Source organism: Raphanus sativus, chromosome 5, assembly GCF_000801105.2.
Source record: "Raphanus sativus cultivar WK10039 chromosome 5, ASM80110v3, whole genome shotgun sequence".
NCBI lineage: Eukaryota > Viridiplantae > Streptophyta > Magnoliopsida > Brassicales > Brassicaceae > Raphanus > Raphanus sativus.
In genome coordinates this window covers 26302768-26324363 of record NC_079515.1, presented here as the reverse complement: position 1 = coordinate 26324363, position 21596 = coordinate 26302768, and the positions used below count along the sequence as shown (strand labels likewise).

Below are 21596 nucleotides of genomic sequence, written 5' to 3'. Positions count from 1 at the left end.
CATATTGTAAGGCGAGAAACGTACAATATCTTCACTGTTGAAAACCACTCAAACGTTTCGATTTTTTTTTGTTCTGAGAAAAGATACGTTTCGTGTTGTATGATTCAATTTTAAAAACATTAGTTTAAGCCTAAACGTCTATGTGATTTGATTATATAAAATAACAACATTGTTAAGGTTTTTACATTGTAGCCAAAAGCCATTTCTTTTTTTGTTTTTCCAAGTGTAAACTATACACACTTATTAATGAAGCTGTTAAGGATCAAATGTAAAATATATTCCGTGAAGCTGTTGAATCCACTTGCTTATGACTTCTTTTTTTGGCTTAGCTGTTGAATCCACTTGCTTATGACTCGAACCGTGCTAAAGTAGATAAACACATCATAGAATGAGCTAAGCCATAATATGGAGAATGTGAAGTGTCTACTCTTAGAATATTAGGAAAGTATGATATGTCTGAATAAAGCTTAGTGTCTTCGTAGGGTGAACATCCGATTCAGAAACGCAAGAGAGCTAATTCAGACAACAATTTTTTTTTTTTTTAACTTTTGTCTAAAGAGTTTGGTTGTGTGTTCTTAAGATAACTCTTATGAAAGTGAATAAAATACAGGTCATTAGTATCTAATACAATCTAAATTCTAAAACACAAGTAGGACTAAACTCCTAACACTCACTGTACACACAATACAAAATCTCCATGAAATGCAATTGTTGGCATGACTACTGTTTACTGCGTTAACCAATACAAACCAAACTCAAAATACTTATTACCTTACGGTCCACTTCCACTTAGCTAATATTTTTGCTAGAACAATATAAATCTCACTAGCCCCACAAAAAAAAATACTACTACCAGATTTAATCATATAAATCAGAGGTCCACAGCGATAGCCAATAGCCAACCAATAGAACTCATGTTATTTCCCTCAATGCACACTCCTCAACCAAAATCGCACTCTATTTATCATATGCAGCAGACAATCACACTTGATTAAATAATAAAAACCAACTACAATAACTCAAAAATAATTCAACGAATATGATTTTATTTTCAATCGTCCATCCATCGATTTAAACTTGACACAAACAACCAACAACAACAGAGTTGCAAACCAACCCCTATCACTGGATTTGCATATTAACAATCATATATTCGTAATAAAAGATATAAATGTAACACATCCCGCCCGTAGGGCGGGCCGACCCTAGTACAGAATATTATATTACTTGTGTGATAACGATGTGCTAACTTACTACAGAAACGAAATAATGATGAATAATTCTTAAAAAAATAATGATGAATAATTAAAAAAAAACAAAGTACAGAATATTATAATTTTCTTCAATACTTATGAAAATTTGGCAGTCATTATTACTTTTCTAAAATCTTGTAAACTGTATGCAGTGTCAGGACTAACTTAATATCATTAAGAAACTTTGGACAAAAATAATTTCAAACTCTATAATTGTTACATTTAGATTGTTATTATAAAAATTATTTAAAATAAAGTAAACTGTTTTATTTTATTAGTTTAATTTAAAAATATTTTATGTTAGCACATGTTTGAAATATTACCTAATACTAAACTTAATATGTATGTCAATAAAAATAAAAATATTAAATTTTTAAAAATTAAGAGAAGATTTGGAAGACCGTCCTTGATACTAAACCGACACTTATATTTGAAACTAGATTAGGACCCGCCCTAAAGGGCGGAAATTGATTTGTCAAATTTCAATTAATAATATATGGTATATATAATATGTGTATATAATATTATATATATTTTGTGTAACATATATATAGATATATACATATTAGACATATATATATATAATATTTTATTAAATATATATAGAATTTAATAGTGTTATAATTTGTGTTGTACTTGTTATTAGTTTGTATTTAATCTTCTTTTATTTTTAGTATAATAATTTGCTTTGTCACACCTTTTACCTTTTAACTTATACATATAGTTATGCCTTTTTTTCAAAAAAAAAACTTATACACATAGTCTCGTAAAATATAATATATAAAAAAACATATTTAAAAAATCTACTGACCATATGCCACCATTATTTGGTTGTTTGAACAAAAAAAATCATGTTCTTGTATAACTGTGTATGTTGTGATATGATGTAGGTGAAGAGTAAATATATGGAAGTAAAGTTAGTGATACGAACATGAGCCTATGTTGGTCTATGCCATAATTATTTGGTTTTTGGAAGATCAATGAGCATAAGCATACACGGTCTTTGTATGCTTACGTTGTAAATGAGTCGGATATTTTTTCTCTTATGTCTGGAATGATATAGAACTCGTTGATTTAAGAGTGGTTCAGTTTTATATGATCTAATTAGGGCTGGGCAAAAAATCCGAACCCGAAAAACCGAACCAAACCCGATCCAAAAAAGTAGCACCGAACCCGAACCAAAATTGATTAAATATCCGAACGGATTCAAAATTTCGGTATTTAAAGAACCGAAACCAAACCCGATCCGAACCAAAATATTTTGGGTACCCGAATGTATCCGAAATAAATTTATATACTTGAATATATACATTATTTTTATATATAATGTATATTAAAAATATTAAAAATATATAAGATACCTTTTAATTTTCCAAAATACTCAGAAAATATATACAAATAGTCAAAAGTAAATGTTTAAAATAGCTAAAATATACTGAAAATACCAAAATAGTTAAAAATCTATTGATTCTTTATCCAAATATTCAAAGAAAACTAATTTATGTGTTAAATTAAGGTATTTTGGCATATATGTTATGAAAATTTATATGTAATATATTATCTTTCTTATAGATTTTGAAAATTTAAAGTATATAATAAATTTTGAAAATTTTAAAACATTTTAAATGGGTTATCCGAACCCGAACCGAACCCGTAAAGATCCGAACCGAACCCGAACCAAAATTTAAAAATATCCGAATGGGGCTGAAATCTTTGACCCCGAAAACACGAAACCTGAATAGACTAAACCGAAACCCGAATGGCTACCCGAACGCCCAGTCTTAGATCTAATTATATTAAGAGATTAACCAAAAATATTATAAAAGTATTACTGGTTAGGTTTAACTAATCTATGTTGGTTAAGATTTGGTTTAATTTAAGTTGGTAGGTTGCATTGTATAGGAGACATCATATATTCTAGCAACAATTATGAAAGAGTCCAAAATTTAAATGAGAACTTCAAATAGTAGATAATCCCTAAATTAATAGATTAGATTGATTGCATTACAGCTCCTACAAATGGACAATGACCTTCTCCTATTGGTACTGGTATTTCAACAAAAACCAGCATTTTTTTTTGGTCAAACAAGATGTGAGATTCAACTAAGATAACAAAAAATTTATAATATTCAAAGGAAAAAAAAAAGACTTTTAATTTTGCGGAGTCCTCGCTGAGATCATAACCAATGATAAAGCGATACGTTAATTAGTTAGCTAACTCACGTGAGTCTTAGTTGTCAATTATTACTGAAAAGATGCTCGAAAAAGCAAAACAGAAACTTTTTGCTATTACAGGAGGTTAGATTGGTAAATCACGCAATTGTCCGTTAAAGGAGTGCGTCACCCACTACGGTCTTTCTCAGACAACGAAACGATCATTTAAAAAAGTGGAGTGAGATATTTACAGTTTTGCCCCCACAGCCGCCAACTCCCGGAGAATTATTCCTTCCACGGAATCGTAAGACTATTACTTAAAAAAAAATATTCGGTCCATCTTTTATTAATCACCGTTACTTGTGATTAGGATTTGACTTTATTTTTTTAGGTTTAATAAAGTTGATGAAGCACACCAAGAAAAAAAAATTAGAGAAGCACGGTTAAGGAAAATGTAAATAATCAAACAATATTAAAAGGGGAATAAGAGCTCCATTAAACCTATCCACATCAACATTTTAAATCATCCAATGGGGTGGATTCTTTTCACCACTTCAGACATTGTGTTACTTTGTTCTCTTCGCCGGTTCCGTTTCTTTAACGCGGAGATGATGAATCGTCACACAACTCCCCTTCCTCTGCAATCAATCCTCCCAAATCAAACAATAATGGATTCGGTTCAACTTTCAACCTCTTTATTTCTTTATAAATCTCTTTTTTCTCGGATATTCTCTTCTTCTCTGAGTCCGACGATGAATTCGAACTGCAAATCGATTGGTTCCGGCGATCTCAACTAGAAGAAACCAAACGTGAAGACCAATGTCTCTTCCACCGAGTCGATCAAACGTACCGGCCAACCCTCTGCTCTACTAATCAATCAAAGCGGGGAAAAAGGTGTCTCCGGAGCTGTCATGGCGACGTCCCGACTTTCCCTAGCTGATATGAAAACTGCTCGACGACGACATATGTTGTCAGACGTCTTTTTCGTTTATGGTTAACTGTATGACTCTTCTCTATCTGTTTCTGACATCTTCTTTACATATTTTACAGTTCAGAATTGAAATCATAACAATTAGAATTGACATCTATTTGTAGTTAATTTATCTGGGATGATCTTTGCTACGCTGTGCAGGATTATCATTTACTTACCAGCTCATATATCTACTGGATGCTACTGGATTTTATTCCCTCGGGCTTCAAGCTCTTGGGGTTCGAGTTGTCGAGCTACAAGGCAAGAACTGGTATCCACTTCTTCTTCTTTTTTCTTTCATGAAATTTATCCTCTGTATGATTGGTGTTAATAGACGCCCTTTAAATCGCACGTCGTATTCAGGTGATACAATTGTGTTAGTTTCAGCTCTGTTTCCACGTTTTGATCGGTTGTGTAGTGAATTATTTTGTCAGTGATGTGCTGTTTGGTTTAGGGGATTTGAAGAGAAGGGTGACATGATTTAAACCAACACCGATCTTTGTAGTCGTAAGGCATTAGACATCTTTAGATTGTGTTGGCATTTGTTTTAGTTGAGTTTGGCTCTGTTTCGTGTTGTGATTTTCTGCATTTCGTTGCAGATTCAAGAGCTTAAGCAGTTTCCATTCTCCCAGGTGAGCAATGGTTTGGATTACATTACATATCAAACTTTTATTTGACGGCAGTGGTTATTTTTGTAAAGATGTGTTGGTATTTCTAGGATACCTGGGAGCATGTTCGGATCAATGGAAAAGTTGAGGTCATTGATGCCTCAAATTCTGACCAGACCAAGCTTCAGGTCGGAGATAAATAACTTAGTTTAACAACTCAAGAAGAAAGGAAGACTTTTTTTTCCTGATTGTGTTGATTTTGGTTTCTTGATGTTGCTAAGGAGAAGGCTTTGTTTGCTAATTCTCTAAAGTCAAGGCTGATGTACATCTGTCCTTCGCCTGGTACTCCTTACAACAGTGAGCAACCAAATCAAGAAGGTAAGTTAGACCCACAAGGTACCCACTTTTAATCAACATCTTAATATTAATAATAGTAAGTGTATTGTATTTTTTATATTTATGAATATTATTCTGATTAGTCGAAACGGTGTCTTTACCATGTCACTGAAGCTTGCTATAGAAAGCTAGAAGAAAGTAGAGAGGCAGAGAAAGAGAGAATTGTGAGGCTGGAGCAAGAACATGCAGACACTCTCTAGCTAAAAGCTAACGAAGCAAAGAGGAGGCTGATTGGTGGACTATTTGTAAAAACGTGGACAGTATTCAAACTCTAGATGCAAATCTGTTTCATTACTTGATTTGCTAACGCCACTGTCAGTTTATTTCTTACCTCCATCACCTTATCTCTTAAGAGTTGCACATATTTCTTTTCCTCTAAAGAAACAAATGCTTATCATTCATTGTTTCTAATATTGACCATTTTCTTCTATTTTTCTTTGTTTCAGGTATGTGCAGGTTGCAGAGTTTAAACACCCCCTCCGTGTTAAGCTAACACCAAAGAAGAATACTTGTGCTTTCTTCAAAATAATTTGATACTACAACCGCTCGGTGTTTGTGCACCAGTATTGGAAGGATTCTAGGTCAGTCTTATACGTTTTCTCCATCGAAATTATGCATCGGTGGCACAAAGTACATGGTAATCCAATGAGAGTCAGATGCTGTCATTCGAGGGAAGAAGATAACATGACTGATTCTGATGAATTTTTTGCTTTTTTGGTATAAAACTTTTGCCTATTTGTTCCAACGCAGTTGTTTTCAATGAATCAGTGTTATTTTTTGCTTTACGTTGTAGGGATCTGGTGGTGTTACAATCAAAAAGACCACCCAACCTTTGGTATCTTCTGTGACAATATTGTTGTAAAGAGGTTTGGTGACTACCTGATTGAATCAGGGCTCTGAAACTTAAACTGATGCTATGTTCATGTCGCCCATATTGTCTTCATATTGGAAAGAAAAATATTTTTATTAATTCATGGCAGTATCATACCATAGCTTTTTATAGACTTAATGATTAGTTTGGGAGATAAATTTTTCTGTGAATTGCAATAAAAGATTGATTCAACTTGAACATAGAAACATGTAATTACATTACAACTAACAAGTATCTATATATACATCAATTCCACTAAAGGAACAAAACAAAATCTTAAATATACCAATTTCCAGACAAAACCATTGACGAACATATCTTATTTTTCTCCTTCTGATATTGTTCCATACATTCACGCTGAAAGCACGTCAAAATATGTAAAAATGTTATGCACTATGATAAATTAGATAATTAAATTAAAATGTTTAACAAATAAAAGTTTTAAAAACATTAATTAGACATTTGGTATACAAAATTTACCTATTTCCAAAGTACCTATAAATAATAATATAATTTTTTTCATAGGTTACATTTCTAAAACAAAATTCAAAAAAAAAAACAGATGAGTGCAGTTTTGTTCTTTTTATTCAACCAATTTATAATCACAGAAAATTAAATTTAGAAATTATTTGGTAAAATTAACTTTTTGGTAAAAGTTAATTTATAACTAAAAATAAATTTATAAGAGACAATCCGCACGTAGCGCAGACAAAAGATGTAGTTAACTTAAATCGAGAAGAAACATTACTCACAACGACACGACGGAACGACCACTTCCATAATTAAATTTGTTTTGACTTGACTTGGTTTAGTTTTACAAAATCGGTTTTAAAAGAAAAATCATTACGCGAAAAAGTCGGTGAATTAGGAAAAGAGTAATTAGTTTAACCAAAGCGAGCTGGAGAGAGTAACAAGACGCACACCACGACGACCACTTCCATAATCAAATTTTGTTTGACTTTTTGGCTTAAGGAAAACCGGTACGAATCGGTTTAAGGAAAATCATTACGGGGAAAGACGGTGAATTAGGGAAAAAATTATTAGTTTAATGAAAATCAAAAGAAGAGGGAAGAACATGACGCACACGACGACCACTTCCATAATCAAATTTCGTTTTCTTTCTTAGCTTCTGGCCAGCCAGCCAGCAAGAGATCCCCCGTCGCCGTCTCTCTCTCTCTCTCTCTCTAATTATTACAAATCTCCAAAGGAATCATTTTTTTTTGTATTATAGTGGTTGGTTGATTATGACTATTATTCAAACCTCTCTGTAATTATTATGATTTAAATCCTCACATTGCTGTTGTAAACCCCATGACGTCTTCCCTCAGAGCTGATGAGTTCTCTCTCGTTCCTTTTTCTTACAACAATGTTCTGTCTTGTTTTGGATCCGTTTTAAAATGTCTGGGAAACATGATTCTCTTGTGTTTTGTCCGTTACATTACATTCTTCTCTGCAATTTCGATGTTTGAAATGGTTATTCGGTCAAAGCTTTCTGTTTTTTTTTTAAATTAAATTATGTTCCGTAATAAAGGCTGACTTGTGATCATATTGTGATTGCCTAACCTTCTGGGCTACCTTCCCCTTGTTTCTGCACTGTCTCTTTGACGTTTTATGTAATAATATCCATTTTGTTTAAATTATACATCGTCCTGAATTTCTGTTTCTTGAGGAATTGGTTATAATTAATCATGAATTGTTTGTGATTTTCAGGTGATCAAGTTTGAAAAGTTCAGAACTTTGGGTTCCTATTTGGAAGCAGATCATGTTTTCTAACCAGAAATGGAAGTGTACATGGTCTCAGATAGCCACCCTTGCTTCTGTCATCGTTCTGGTCTCACTGGTTCATCTCTTTCTTGGACCTGTGGTTCCTTCTTTTGATCCCGTTAGTGTAAGGCAAGCTCAGAGCCTCTGTGGACCGGTTAATGAATCAATCTCTCAAGCGACTAAAAACTCAAGCGAACCGGTTGTTGTTGCTGTTGCCTTTGATCGTCGGTTTCCTGCTGACTTACACGGTGCGGTTGTCTATCGAAACGCCTCGTGGAAAAGTGAGATCGGGCAATGGCTTTCTAGCTGTGATGCAGTTGCCAAAGAAGTTGACATCGTTGAAGTAAGTGTTTATTAATGTTTTTGTCATATACTTGAAAATTTACAGTTTTGTTATAAAAGTTTGTGTTTTTTTCTTTCTTTTTGGCAGCCAATTGGTGGGAGGAAGTGTCTGAATGAGTGTAGTGGTCAAGGTGTTTGTAACCATGAGTTTGGAATTTGCCGTTGCTTCCATGGATTTACTGGTTAGTATTTGATCTCTTTGTTAGTCTTTATAATCATTGCCACTGATGTTTAAAATGAAAGTTACTTTTAAAACCCTGTTCTGTGTAGGTGAAGATTGTTCACAGAAGCAGCAGTTAGATTGCAACTATGAGAAAACACCTGAGATGCCATATGGTCGATGGGTAGTATCCATATGTTCTAGACATTGTGATACCACAAGAGCCATGTGCTTTTGTGGAGAAGGCACCAAATATCCAAATCGTCCAGCGCCAGAGTCATGTGGTTTTCAAATCAAGTGAGTTTCTCACCTGCCTTCTTTTCTTCTTCGAGTCATCAAGCTTGAATGAAGACTATATCTAACATTGACACACATGTTTTTTAGTTCGCCTGTGAGTCCTGGAGAACCTAAAATGACGGATTGGTCTAAACCAGACTTGGACATTTTAACAACAAACAGTAGCAAACAAGGATGGTGCAATGTGGATCCGGAAGATGCGTATGCCATGAAGGTGAAAATCAAAGAGGAATGTGACTGCAAGTACGATTGTCTTTGGGGACGTTTCTGCGAAACGCCTGTACAATGCACTTGTGTTAATCAGTGCTCTAGACATGGCAAATGCAGAGGAGGTTTCTGCCAGGTAATAATATACTGTAACCACTCTCGCAAGCTTTGCATATTCTTAGATATAAATCTTCCTAACTTTGTGTGTGTTCTTTCAGTGTGATAAAGGGTGGTTTGGAACAGATTGTAGTATTCCATCCACTCTATCGTCGTTTGGAGAGTGGCCACAATGGCTTAGACCAGCACATCTCGAAGTTCCAAGTGATAAAAACGTCACTGGAAATCTCATGAATCTAAGTGCTGTGGTGAAGAAGAAAAGGCCTCTTATATACATCTATGATCTGCCTCCAGACTTCAACAGCTTACTTCTTGAGGTCACAATCCAAGCTTTGTATACTTCTTCTAAGCAACGGTCTAAACCCTTTTTAAGACGAAGTTTCTAATCTCATCTGGTTGGAATTTGATGTTGCAGGGTCGACATTTTAAGCTTGAGTGTGTTAATAGGATCTATGATGACAGGAATGCAACAGTCTGGACAGATTATCTATATGGTTCCCAGGTTTCCTACTAAACTTGACTTAAGTACCAGATAATTCAACATATGTTTCAACATTTTATCTCCTGAGTTTGAATTGAGAGATAACTTTTGTCTCTTGTAATTTTCAAAGATGGCATTCTATGAGAGCATTTTGGCAACAGCTCATCGTACACTAAATGGAGATGAGGCAGATTTCTTCTTTGTTCCTGTTCTTGATTCATGCATCATAAACCGTGCTGATGATTCACCTCACCTTAGCATGCAGGTTGGGTCAAGAAACTCACCCTTTGTTATTATTCTCTGCTTCCAGAAACTCTAGAGAGCTTACATGTTTTTTTTTTATAACTTGCAGAATCACACTGGGCTAAGAAGCTCACTTACCTTAGAGTTCTACAAAAGAGCTTATGAACACATCGTTGAGAAATACCCATACTGGAACCGTTCATCTGGGAGAGACCATATTTGGGTAATGATGATGCAAAACATATAATAATTAGGATTGTTATCTCAAAAGCTAATATAGTACGCCTTAAAAAAGGCAGTTTTTCTCATGGGATGAAGGTGCTTGCTATGCTCCTAAAGAGATATGGAACAGCATGATGCTAGTTCATTGGGGTAACACAAACTCTAAGCATAACCATTCGACAACAGCTTACTGGGGTGATAACTGGGATGAGATATCTGAAGAGAGGAGAGGGAATCATCCTTGCTTTGACCCTAGGAAAGATCTTGTGGTTCCAGCTTGGAAAGTTCCTGATCCACACTCCATGCGTGCTAATTACTGGGATAGGTATATTCTCTCTCTGATGGTTCTTGGACAATAAGATTAAACCTCAAACCCTGAAACCTGTTTTCTTCTTCTTGTTTTAGGCCACGGGAAAAGAGGAAAACACTGTTTTACTTCAATGGGAACCTTGGACCTGCTTATGACAAGGGAAGGCCAGAAGATTCGTAAGTATCTGCTTGAAAAATCATGTAAAATCATTACGGAAAAAGCTTCCTTGTCACACAATCAATCAGAAATTAGAATTAGGGTTTTCGGTTGATTGTGACACAAGGAAGGTTTCATTCTATATTTATTAGGTTCAAGGGACCTCTCCTCGCAAAGGCCTGAAATAATAAAATATGGAAGGAGCTCAAGGCACCTGGAGAAACCTTCCTTGTCACACAATCAATCAGAAACCCTAACCCTAGTTTTTAGTGGATCTTGTAGTCCATCACCGAGCTGTGATTCAAACAGCATGGATATAATTAATGGTTTCGGTAACATCTAAATGCAGGTATAGCATGGGAATCAGGCAGAAGCTAGCGGAAGAGTTTGGTTCGAGCCCTAACAAAGAAGGGAAGCTAGGGAAGCAGCATGCAGACGATGTCATTGTCACTCCATCGCGTTCTGACAACTACCACAACGACATAGCTTCTTCAATCTTCTGTGGTGTGTTCCCTGGAGATGGTTGGAGTGGTCGCATGGAAGATAGTATCTTGCAAGGATGCGTCCCGGTCATCATTCAGGTAATATATATGTATACCTTGAACTTACCGCATTCTATACATTCCTACCGTTTGATCCGAAGATGATGATGTATCTTTATTAGGATGGAATCTACTTACCTTATGAGAACATGCTCAACTACGAAAGCTTTGCAGTTCGTGTCAGCGAAGATGACATTCCGAATCTCATAAACACTCTCCGAGTACTCACTTTCTGCCACTCTCCCTCTCTCAATCTTGTAACAATCTGTTCCTAGTCTTGACGTAATTTCATTTGAAATCTCCAACAGGGATTCAATGAGACAGAGATACAGTTCAGACTGGCTAATGTAAAGAAGCTCTGGCAGAGGTTCTTGTTCCGAGACTCCATCTTGCTTGAAGCAGAAAGACAGAAAGCTAGCTTTGGACATGAAGAAGACTGGGCTGTTCAGTTCACTAAACTGAAACACGACGACGTCTTTGCTACTTTCATACAAACTCTACATTACAAGCTACATAATGATCCATGGAGACGAGAGCAAGTTGTGAACCGGAGAAAAGATTACGGTTTGCCTCAAGAATGTCTCCAGAAAACAAGCTGATCAAAGCTCGAACTTTGGGAGTAAATACACATATACCTGGTGAATCCATTCATATACACATTATTTTAGAAAAGGAAAAATCAATCATATCATGTTTAGTTCTTTGGCTTCTTGCTTTGTGTTTTTTATAGCTTAGACCGGTTTTAGTCTCAGTTTAACCGAAATTCACGGTGTATTTCGGTTCAATTGATGACTCCAACTAGAAATTATGAACTTTTCAATTGGGTTTCGGTTTAGTTGGATGTGGAACCAATTTTGTATGAATCAGTTTGATTAAATCTATTTGTTATACCATCAAAAATTATGTCATATGTTTTTGTTCAGATTAGTTTAGTTTATCGCCTTCTTGCTTTGTGCTTGTACCTTAGACTGTTCTAGTTTCGGTTTAACCGAAATTCATTCCATATTTCGGTTCAATTGATGACTCTAACTAAAAATATGAGTTATTCAATTTGGTTTTGGTTTAGTTGGGTGTTGAACCAATTTTGTATGGATCGATTTGATTAAATATATTTGTTATACAATCAAAATCATACCATATGTTTAATTCAATTTAGTTCTTTGTCAGTTTGGCTTCTTGTTCGGTGTTTTATAGCTTAAACCAATTTTAGTCTTGGGTTAACCGGAATTTACTATGTATTTAGATTCAATTGATAACTCCAACTAAAAATTATGAATTATTCAATTGGGTTTAATTGGTTATGGAACCATTTTTTATGGATCAGTTTAATTAAAATATACTAATTTTTTTACCATCAAAATCATACCGTCAATCTAATTCAATTTGGTTCTCCGGTTCTTTACTTTGTGTTTTATAGTTTAGACTAGTTTTAGTCTTGGATTAACTGAAATTTACTATGTATGTCAGTACAATTGATAACTCCAACTAGAAATTTTGAACTATCCAGTTGGGTTTTGTTTTAGTTGGTTGTGGAACCAATTTTGTATGGATCGGTTTAATTAAATATACTATTTTTGTATCATCAAAATCATCGTAAATTTTAATTCAGTTTCATTCATTAATTTTTTGCTCTATGTTTTAATAACTTATACCGGTCTCGGTTAACCATAATTCAATTCATATTTCGGTTCAATTGATGTTTCCAACTAGAAATTACTTCCTCTATTCCATAATGATTAATAAATGTCATTTTGCTAATTAATGTAATTTATAACTATTTTAGTTTAATATTAACTAGATTTTAATCCGCGCTTTGAAAGCGCAGAATTATCTCCTTTGTGATTTCTTAACTTTAACAACATATAAATTATGTCATTATTTGTGAATCATCTTTATTATTTTACATTTGCATGAAAAATTACCATGGGTTTAGTATATATTGGTAGTAGTAAATTTTATTTGTTTTAGGTTATCACTAATGTGAAAATAACTTAAGAGTGCGTAACACTTTCTTAATTTAAAATAGATACGTTCAACTACAAATATTATTATCAGTTTTTTAATTTAGTAATAAAAATGATATCAATAAACTATTTTTATTGTCATACTGTTTTTAATCAAAATAATAATTATATAATTGAATAGAATATATTGTTAAAATCATTTAGAAATAAAACCTATTTTGAAAATAACTAATAAGGCACATTAAAAATGTAATAAAATACAAAATTTGTCTATAAAATAATATAAATATGAAATCACTATATAACTATATGTATTTATATATTGGAAAAAACAATATCTATACAATTGAAAAATATATAAATACAATGGCCACTCTGAATACAAAGAAATAAATATCTATTGTTTGACAAAAAAATACTCACATATATATATTTTTTACCAAAATAATTTTTTGCATTACTCTTTTTTCCTACGCAATTATTAGATTAAAATGTGTTTAGTGGTGGCTTTAGATTCATATTTATGTTGGTAAAAAGATGGCCTAGGTCGACGTTACGTTTTATTAGCGACTAACAAAACCGTGGGTTGAAATTTATGCTCGTAAAAAATATTCCAAAAAATAGTCCAGTTAAGATTAATGATAATTGTATAACTTAGTTCGATGGGTCCTGAATTTGGTCCGGTAAAAATTTTATGTGCCTTAATTTTCGTTAGGGTTTCTGAATGGTTTAAAAGGGAGCAGCTGATTGGTTGAATAATATTTGGTGAAAATTGTTCTGAAAAATCTTAATAAGGAAATGACGTAGTAATGTAAATAAATCTAAAAATAAGAACATAATCTTAGTAGGGATTCTGCTTTAATAGTATAGATTTTAAAATCTATTGATTTTATACATAGTTTATTTATTTAAATATCACTGATTAAATAGATATAATTACTAAAATAAAACAAATTACATTCTATAACTTTTAATTTGCATGAAAATGTCAAAATGATAGTTTTCATAAAATGGAGAGAGTATGAATGATTCATTTCGGTTTCATTTTAGTTGGTGTGTGGAAACCAATCTGAATATATCGGTTTGATTAAATCTATTTGTTATACCCGGTTGGTTCGGTACAACATTGTTGATTCAGAGAACATAAATCATGCGGAGGGGCAAAACGGTAATTGTAGATACACCTGAAGACACAGTTTGAAGTAAGTAAAGTACTCGAGTGTCCGCCGGCGAACCCTAAAGACTCTGTCAGCCTCTCTCTCTTCAGAAACATGTCTCTCTCTTCTCTCTCCTTCGACACCAAGCCAAGATTCGCCGTCGGAGGCCCATTTAACCGCCGTTATCCACCGCTCCACCACCCCCGCACCTCCGTTTCATACTCAGCCAAGCGTCCATCTGTCTCAGCATCACTTAGCGTCGCCGCTGATTCAGCCTCGACCGAGTCCATAGCACGGATTGAGTCACTGAGTCAAGTCTCAGGCGTTCTAGGTTGCCAGTGGGGAGATGAAGGCAAAGGCAAGCTCGTTGACATTTTGGCTCAACACTTCGACATCGTCGCTCGTTGTCAGGTAAAAAAAAAGTTTACATTTTTACTAATCACCAAAACGTAAAGTTTAAGTTTTTATATCACTAATTACTTTATATTAGAGATTTTGATTATTGATTAGAATTAAAGTTTGTAACTTTTAACGGTTAGGGTGGAGCTAATGCTGGACACACTATATACAACTCAGAAGGGAAGAAGTTTGCTCTTCACTTAGTGCCTTCAGGTATACTCAACGAGGACACTACTTGCGTGATAGGCAACGGAGTCGTGGTCCACTTGCCAGGTCTCTTCAAGGAGATCGATGGTCTTGAGTCCAACGGCGTCTCCTGCAAAGGAAGGATCCTGGTCTCCGACAGGGCACATCTCTTGTTTGACTTCCACCAAGAGGTCGATGGACTTAGAGAGTCTGAGCTCGCCAAGTCCTTCATTGGTACCACCAAGAGAGGCATTGGTCCTTGCTACTCTAGTAAAGTGATAAGGAACGGTATCAGAGTCGGTGACCTCAGGCACATGGATACTCTGCCTCAGAAGCTTGAGGTTTTGCTGGCGGATGCGGCTGCGAGGTTTCCGGGGTTTAAGTTCACCCCGGAGATGCTTAGGGAAGAGGTTGAGGCGTATAAGAGGTATGCTGAGAGGCTTGAGCCGTATATAACCGACACGGTTTGTTTCATGAACGACGCGATTTCGAATAAGAAGAAGAAGGTTTTGGTTGAAGGTGGTCAGGCTACAATGCTGGACATTGACTTTGGTACTTATCCTTTTGTTACTTCCTCTAGTCCGTCAGCTGGTGGGATCTGCACGGGTCTTGGTATCGCTCCAAGAGCTGTTGGTGATCTAATTGGAGTGGTGAGTATAAGATTGTGTTTCCTTCCTGCACTGTGTCTTTGTTTTTGATGATCTTTGTGTGTGTTTTTTGGCAGGTGAAAGCGTACACTACGAGAGTTGGTTCAGGACCGTTTCCTACGGAGAATTTGGGGACAGGTGGTGACCTTCTTAGGTTGGCTGGACAAGAGTTTGGGACTACGACTGGTCGTCCTCGTCGGTGCGGATGGCTAGACCTTGTTGCGTTGAAGTTCTCTTGCCAGATCAATGGGTTTGCATCGCTTAATCTCACTAAGCTCGATGTGCTTTCTGACCTGAACGAGATTCAGCTTGGTGTGGCTTACAAGAAGAGTGATGGCACACGTGTTGACTCTTTCCCTGGTGATCTTCGTCTTCTTGAACAACTTCAAGTAAGTGTTGTTGTTCTACTAGCAAATGGTCCACTTGATTCTTATTGTGAGTGATGATAAGTAAATCAATGTATGTTAGGTGGAGTATGAAACGTTACCAGGATGGAACTCTGACATTTCCTCAATCAGAAACTACGCTGATCTTCCGAAGGCTGCACAGCAATACGTTGAGAGGATTGAAGAACTCGTTGGCGTGCCTATTCATTACATTGGTATTGGACCCGGTCGTGATGCCCTTATATATAAATGATTTCTAGGTTAGGCTTTTTTTGTCTGACTTCAAAAAAAAAAAGATTACTAAACACTTTGGAATGATTAATGTTATCTGTTGGCATTGTTTCTTATATTGGAAATGAAGATGAATTTCTATGTGGAGTTTAATTCTTGAAGTTTGCATCTTTCATGTTTGATCTAAGTCCAAAAGACACAAGACTGAAACGAAAAGGACAGGTTCTTAGTACTATTAGTGTGACATTGAAACTTTTTTAAAGGGTGTTAATGAATCATGTGATCATGTCTTTATGTTAATTCAGTTTTGCTTTGCTGGTCAATTTTGAAGGAACATCTTGTTTTACAGATAAAGCTCTTGATCATACATACCATTATGATCTTTATAGTTTGTTCTCCATGGTAGTAGGTAAGCTTATGCATGTTTACTTGCACAAAGCATCTAAACATTCTTTTAGAACTGTGACTTTCAACTCTTGCATGAAGAAACATGAACGTTCTTAATATACCAAAAAAAAAAAGAAAAAACAGAACAACTCGTTCATATTCAGAAGTACACTGACTAGTTTTTATTGCTGCACAGACTGCACTCTCAGCATATATCACTAACTACCCATGCAGCTACACTATTCCAAAAACACACTAACGGCTAAACCTAACTCACATATGTGTACTTCTGAATCTGATAGTAAAGTAGCTTTTTCACTCGTCTAAGCTTTCACAGAAGTTCCAGATAGAAGAGAAACCTAGATCGTCATCAAAATCATAATCGAACTGCATAGCTGAGGTTTCACTACCTGGCATCTCAATCATCGTCTCCCAGCTTAAACTCTGAGCTGTGAAAGGACTTCCAGCTTCTTCTTGCTCGTTCCATGGCGTAGTGGAAAGACACTCTGCCACTTCACTTGCTTCCGCTTGACTCTTTTCCTTCAAGATCCCCATCTGCTGAAGAAACTCGTTCAGGTCAATCTCGGGCTTCTTCTTATCACCTTCCAACAACACCTTGTCTGGTTCTCCTCCCTTGCTGGTGGTCTTGTCATCAACAAGGCTTTTCGACTCGGTGGAGGAAGAGCTAGAAGAATAGGATTGAGATAAAAGCCCGTTTCTCTTGAGCTCGTCAAGTCTTTGCTGGATGACTTGAACACTAGGCTGAGCATTCACATTTAGCAAACCGCGAGAAGGGAACATAGAGATAAACTTCTTTGAAGGAACCCATTTAAACCTCTGAGTGTGGTTCAGAGGAAGTGGTCCTTGCTGTTGTTTCCTCTGCTGGAGATGAGGTAAGTTGAGATAAGCTTCCTGGCCATACAGTTTCAGCGCGGCTTCGTCATAAGCCATGGCTGCTTCTTCAGCGGTAGCGAAAGAGCCGAGCCAGAGTCTTGCTCTCTTCTTGGGCTCTCTGATCTCAGCCACCCATTTGCCCCATGTCCTTTGCCTCACTCCACGGTAGCGACAAAGAGCGTTTTGTGGACCGCCTTTGCCGCGAGCTGGACCTTTCTTCCATTGTTTCATTGAGGATGGTTTCTCCATTTTGTGTGATGTGATGTAGTGAAGAAGAGAAGAAGAAGAAGATTGAGAGAGTGAAGAAGAGAGGAATGTGATGATGATAATGTAAACTTGGAGAAGAATTGAGTGTTTAAATATTGTCACGGTTTCTCTTCACTTTCAAGAGAATTGCTTTTTTTTTCACCCGCGCATGTGACCGTTGTTGCTTTCTCCTAATCTGTTATGTTCAGAACACAAATAAAAATTTCTTATTTTGTCGGAAAATAGGTTAAAATTTTTTTTTCTAACCATTTCATCTCAACTTAGTATTTACTACCAGAGGCTAAAGCTATAACAAGAAAGATCCATAGTTTTGTAATAGATGTCTTCCACATTTCAGGACAGTCGTAATGCCAATCTTGAATGTGATCCACTTTTGATGATAGCGTTTACACACACATGGCCATTCCGTAAAGAGATATAACGATAACTGGGACGAAAACTGGACATCATTGGGTCGCCCTTTTGTTGTCTGTGAGATTGGATCCGGCATCACAGCAAACTTCTGGCACGAAAACTGGACATCATTGGGTCCTCTGATTCATCTTACGGGAGAGTCAGGCCCAAGACTTACAGGCCTTCCCGATACAGCAGTCGTCCGTGACGCTCTTGTTGGAAATCGGTGGTGGTTAAGCTCTTCTAGATCAAGAAACCCTACAATCTGTCTTCTTAAGAACTGTCTGCCCGATCATCATGACATTGTTTCTTCAGAAGCCGATGACTCCTTTCTCTGGAAAGTAGGCGACCGACCCCCAGTTGCAGGTTTCTCTTCATCTCTCATGTGGCATCATCTGTATGACCAGGAACCTGAGGTGAACTGGCATAAATCTATCTGGTTCAAGGGAAGGATTCCAAAGCATGCGTTCATATCATGGCTAATAGCTCTTGACAGACTCACCACCAGGGACAGGATGAGGCAATGGGGTGTCTTAGTCTCTCCTGTGTGCCCTTTGTGTGAAGTCGCGGATGAATCTCGTCAACATATATTCTTCGACTGCGGATACAGTAGAGAGGTTTGGCACTCCTTCTCCTCTGCCCTGCAGTTAGCTCCTCCTCCATTGATCATGGATCTGCTCAGTTGGTTAAGAAGTCCGACTCGGGATAGCAATGTCAACACCATTTTAAGGCTTGCTTTCCAAGCTTCTGCTTACTTTGTTTGGAGAGAACGAAACTCCAGAATTCACACTCAGGTTTCTCGTTCGCCGGCATCTCTGATACTGGAAATCAAGCAACTGCTTCGGATAAAAATGGACATCCTCTCCAGAGAGCAAAGGAACCTGCCCTCCACGGTATCTTTTCTTTCTTCTTGGCGTCGCCTGTTTGATAGCCATTAGTTTCTCCTTTTGAGTTTTAGTTTCTGATCGTTTGTGATCTTTTCTTTTAGTGTTCTTTTGTAATTTTTCTTTTTAATAATAAATGGAAATTTAAAAAAAAAAAAAAAAAAAAAAAAAAAAAAAATAACGATAAACTTCATGCATGAGATTTGAAATGCGCATATTCTGCAATTCCGGCTCGATTTGCGTTCACATTTTCAAAGAAATCTTTACCATTTGGAACCCAAGTTTGTTTTTTTCAGTTCGGTCAAAGATTGGCATAAATTTAATATATATATTTTTTATTTATACATTATTTTTGATTAAAATGAATTTATTACATCCAGTTTAGTTACATTTAATAGAATTTTAGTTCTTTGTGTTTGTTATGAAAGAATACACTGATCAAATTATAAAAAATGGAAAGTAAAAGTGTCAACAAAATTTTATTGGTTGGATTCAGTTTGACAAGATTTAGTAAAAATAATGTTATTTAACTACGTTGTAATTGATATAGTTTTTTTTAATAGTGAAACCATGATTTACTAACTGCATCTTTAAAATTTGGTTTTGGTTGAAAAAAAATAAAATGTTTTGTTATCTCTTGGTGATTTAAGCAGTGTTTTGAAAACCGGATCGGACCGGCCAGTCGAACCGGTCCGACCGTGACTCGCTGAAGAAACCGAGTCTGGTTCGATTTAAAACCCGGATTTGATAAAAACCAGTAAAACCAGCTGAAACCCGGTAAAACCGGTGACCCGGTTTAATTTTAAAACCCGGTTCTTAAAAATTAACATATAATTAAGTGTTTTTAATTATTACTAGCTAAAATTTAATATTTTATTATTAGTGTTCAACTATCACTATTTAATTGATTTTTTTATTTTTCTAAGAAAAAATGTGAAAAATATATTTTTGACTCTCATATACTATTTTTATTTTACCATATTATTAAAATTTGAAATGTTAGTTGTAAAAATAAATAAATATGATTATTTTAGTTGTAAATCATTTGTTTTTTTTTAATTTTTAGTTTACATAGTAATCAGATTTATGTTTGTTGTTTATTTTGAGTTAATAAAAAAAAGAATAGAGAAAATATTATATGTAGAAGTAAAGTTTATATAGTATAAATATACAATTATATACATTTTATATAAATAAAAAACCCGGTTCGACCGATTGAACCGGTCTAACCAGTCAACCAGTAGCTTCACCGAGTCGATGTCCGGTCGGTTTTCAAAACATTGAATTTAAGTCACGAAATAGTTAAGGTTTTGTAAATAATATTATAGACATTAATTAAAAGAAGTTGTTGATTGATATTGACCTTTTTATCTTTAATTCTATTTATTATTTTTCTCGTGAATTGATAGAAAAAAAATCGGATTAAATTCGGTTATATGCTTGCTTAGTCTAATATGTGAAAGAGCTAGAGCGATATCTAGTGAGACAATAAAAAGGTGTTCAAATGATTCTTTTCTTTAGACACTTTAAAGCTTTTGGGTATTATAATATTTTAATTATTATCATTTTTTTTTTTTTTTTTTTTTTTTTTTTTTTTGGTAAAATTTTTAATTATTATCATTTTGGTTGTCTTCTTTAGGAGGAGAATTGGAAGGACATAAGAAAAGAGAGGCAAAGTCACGAGGCAACACACACATAAGAATCATGTGTTCGATCCTGTGTATGAAGTCTTTTCTTAAGTGTTTTATTGATTTTCAGATTTATGCGCCGCTCCCTTCATCTTTATCCCATGCTCATTGCTCCCTTACATTCACATCTAATCACCACGTTGCACATACCAATCCCTCACTTGTTAAAAAGTGATTATACATAAAAATAGACAAATTGTTTCAGTGATATAATATATAACTATTATTATATGATCGTATGTTTATTCTCGACTACGCGAGTCAACACTAATTGGTTTACGTTGTGATTTTGTGAATCACTTTACTAGTAGTCCAGTTTCGTTGTGGTAACCCACGCTGGAACCAATTTATATAATTGTATCTGTTGAATATGTTATGTTAAGTTTTTAATTAATGAAAAATTTTTGAAATCATGCTGTTTATGAAGCTTGAAACTATTTAGCGTGGTCCTAGGCATTTGGACGTTAAGTAATCCAATCAGTTCCGATTTAAAGTCAATTTGGATTCAGGTTTCAGGAAACACAAATTTAGTCTCATTCAAATATTACTAAACCGGTTATTGGTTTACTTTTAGGATAGAGTAGTACATTAGAAATCGGTTGAGCTCGTTTAAATTTGGTTTCGGTTCTAATTCAGAGTTTAGTTATCCAAATTTAAATAAAAGGCTTGGTGACATGATTATGAAATGGTTGTTAAAAATAAAATATAAACAAGTAAAAGTTAACAACTAACAATTCTATAAAGGTAGGAAACATCATTCAAATTTTAAAAATAAAATAGTTTAAAATTTTTTGAAGACAACTTAACTATAATAAAATTTTAAATACAGTTGTCAAAACATAAATTTTCAATATTTGACTAATTATCAAAAATATTACATTAAACTAAATATTGAAATTAATTTTCATGTTATAAGTATTTATTAGGATATTTATCAAGGTTGAGTTTGTATTTGGTTTGAAGCTTTTTCGGGATTTTGGAAAAAGTAAGAATTTTTGAATATTTATTTAGATTTGAATT

The 21596-nt window shown here is 35.0% G+C and overlaps 4 protein-coding genes across 28 annotated transcripts; 3 read left to right on the top strand and 1 right to left on the bottom strand.

Annotated features, from left to right (window-relative positions):
- The first annotated feature begins 3917 nt into the window (after positions 1 to 3917).
- On the top strand, positions 3918 to 6324 carry LOC108857300 (pyridoxine/pyridoxamine 5'-phosphate oxidase 2-like). Of its 22 annotated transcripts, none has more exons than XR_008945992.1 (8): positions 3921 to 4407; positions 4540 to 4740; positions 4832 to 4884; positions 4977 to 5009; positions 5096 to 5173; positions 5267 to 5363; positions 5496 to 5695; positions 5828 to 6324. XR_008945992.1 is itself a non-coding variant. In XM_057010496.1 (7 exons), exons 2-6 carry the CDS (start codon positions 4576 to 4578, stop codon positions 5579 to 5581), a joined length of 369 nt encoding a protein of 122 aa, XP_056866476.1. In that variant the 5' UTR covers positions 3918 to 4407; positions 4540 to 4575; the 3' UTR covers positions 5582 to 5695; positions 5828 to 6324. The 22 variants fall into 22 exon arrangements, 5 of the variants coding, with proteins under 5 accessions (XP_056866476.1, XP_018486771.1, XP_056866475.1 ...); XR_001950331.2 differs by having other exon boundaries at positions 3922 to 4407; positions 4540 to 4648; XR_008945994.1 differs by having other exon boundaries at positions 3922 to 4407; positions 4540 to 4648; positions 5078 to 5173.
- A 947-nt stretch (positions 6325 to 7271) lies between these two features.
- Positions 7272 to 12015, top strand: LOC108805218 (uncharacterized). 4 transcript variants are annotated; one of them, XM_018577202.2, is made up of 14 exons: positions 7272 to 7416; positions 7963 to 8359; positions 8447 to 8540; positions 8629 to 8815; positions 8903 to 9158; positions 9241 to 9456; positions 9555 to 9641; positions 9751 to 9885; positions 9973 to 10086; positions 10163 to 10410; positions 10491 to 10571; positions 10901 to 11132; positions 11216 to 11314; positions 11402 to 12015. In XM_018577202.2, exons 2-14 carry the CDS (start codon positions 8015 to 8017, stop codon positions 11690 to 11692), a joined length of 2385 nt encoding a protein of 794 aa, XP_018432704.1. In that variant the 5' UTR covers positions 7272 to 7416; positions 7963 to 8014; the 3' UTR covers positions 11693 to 12015. The 4 variants fall into 4 exon arrangements, with proteins under 4 accessions (XP_018432704.1, XP_018432703.1, XP_018432702.1 ...); XM_018577201.2 differs by having other exon boundaries at positions 7294 to 7589; XM_018577200.2 differs by having other exon boundaries at positions 7294 to 7865.
- Positions 12016 to 14270: 2255 nt separating this feature from the next.
- On the top strand, positions 14271 to 16218 carry LOC108856504 (adenylosuccinate synthetase, chloroplastic). Its single transcript, XM_018630318.2, has 4 exons — positions 14271 to 14625; positions 14754 to 15449; positions 15524 to 15835; positions 15915 to 16218. The coding sequence occupies exons 1-4, from the start codon at positions 14329 to 14331 to the stop codon at positions 16083 to 16085; spliced, it is 1476 nt and encodes a 491-aa protein (XP_018485820.2). The 5' UTR covers positions 14271 to 14328; the 3' UTR covers positions 16086 to 16218.
- A 371-nt stretch (positions 16219 to 16589) lies between these two features.
- Positions 16590 to 17797, bottom strand: LOC108859966 (dehydration-responsive element-binding protein 2F). Its single transcript, XM_018633867.2, has one exon. The coding sequence runs from the start codon at positions 17591 to 17593 to the stop codon at positions 16766 to 16768; it is 828 nt and encodes a 275-aa protein (XP_018489369.1). The 5' UTR covers positions 17594 to 17797; the 3' UTR covers positions 16590 to 16765.
- Positions 17798 to 21596: the final 3799 nt, after the last annotated feature.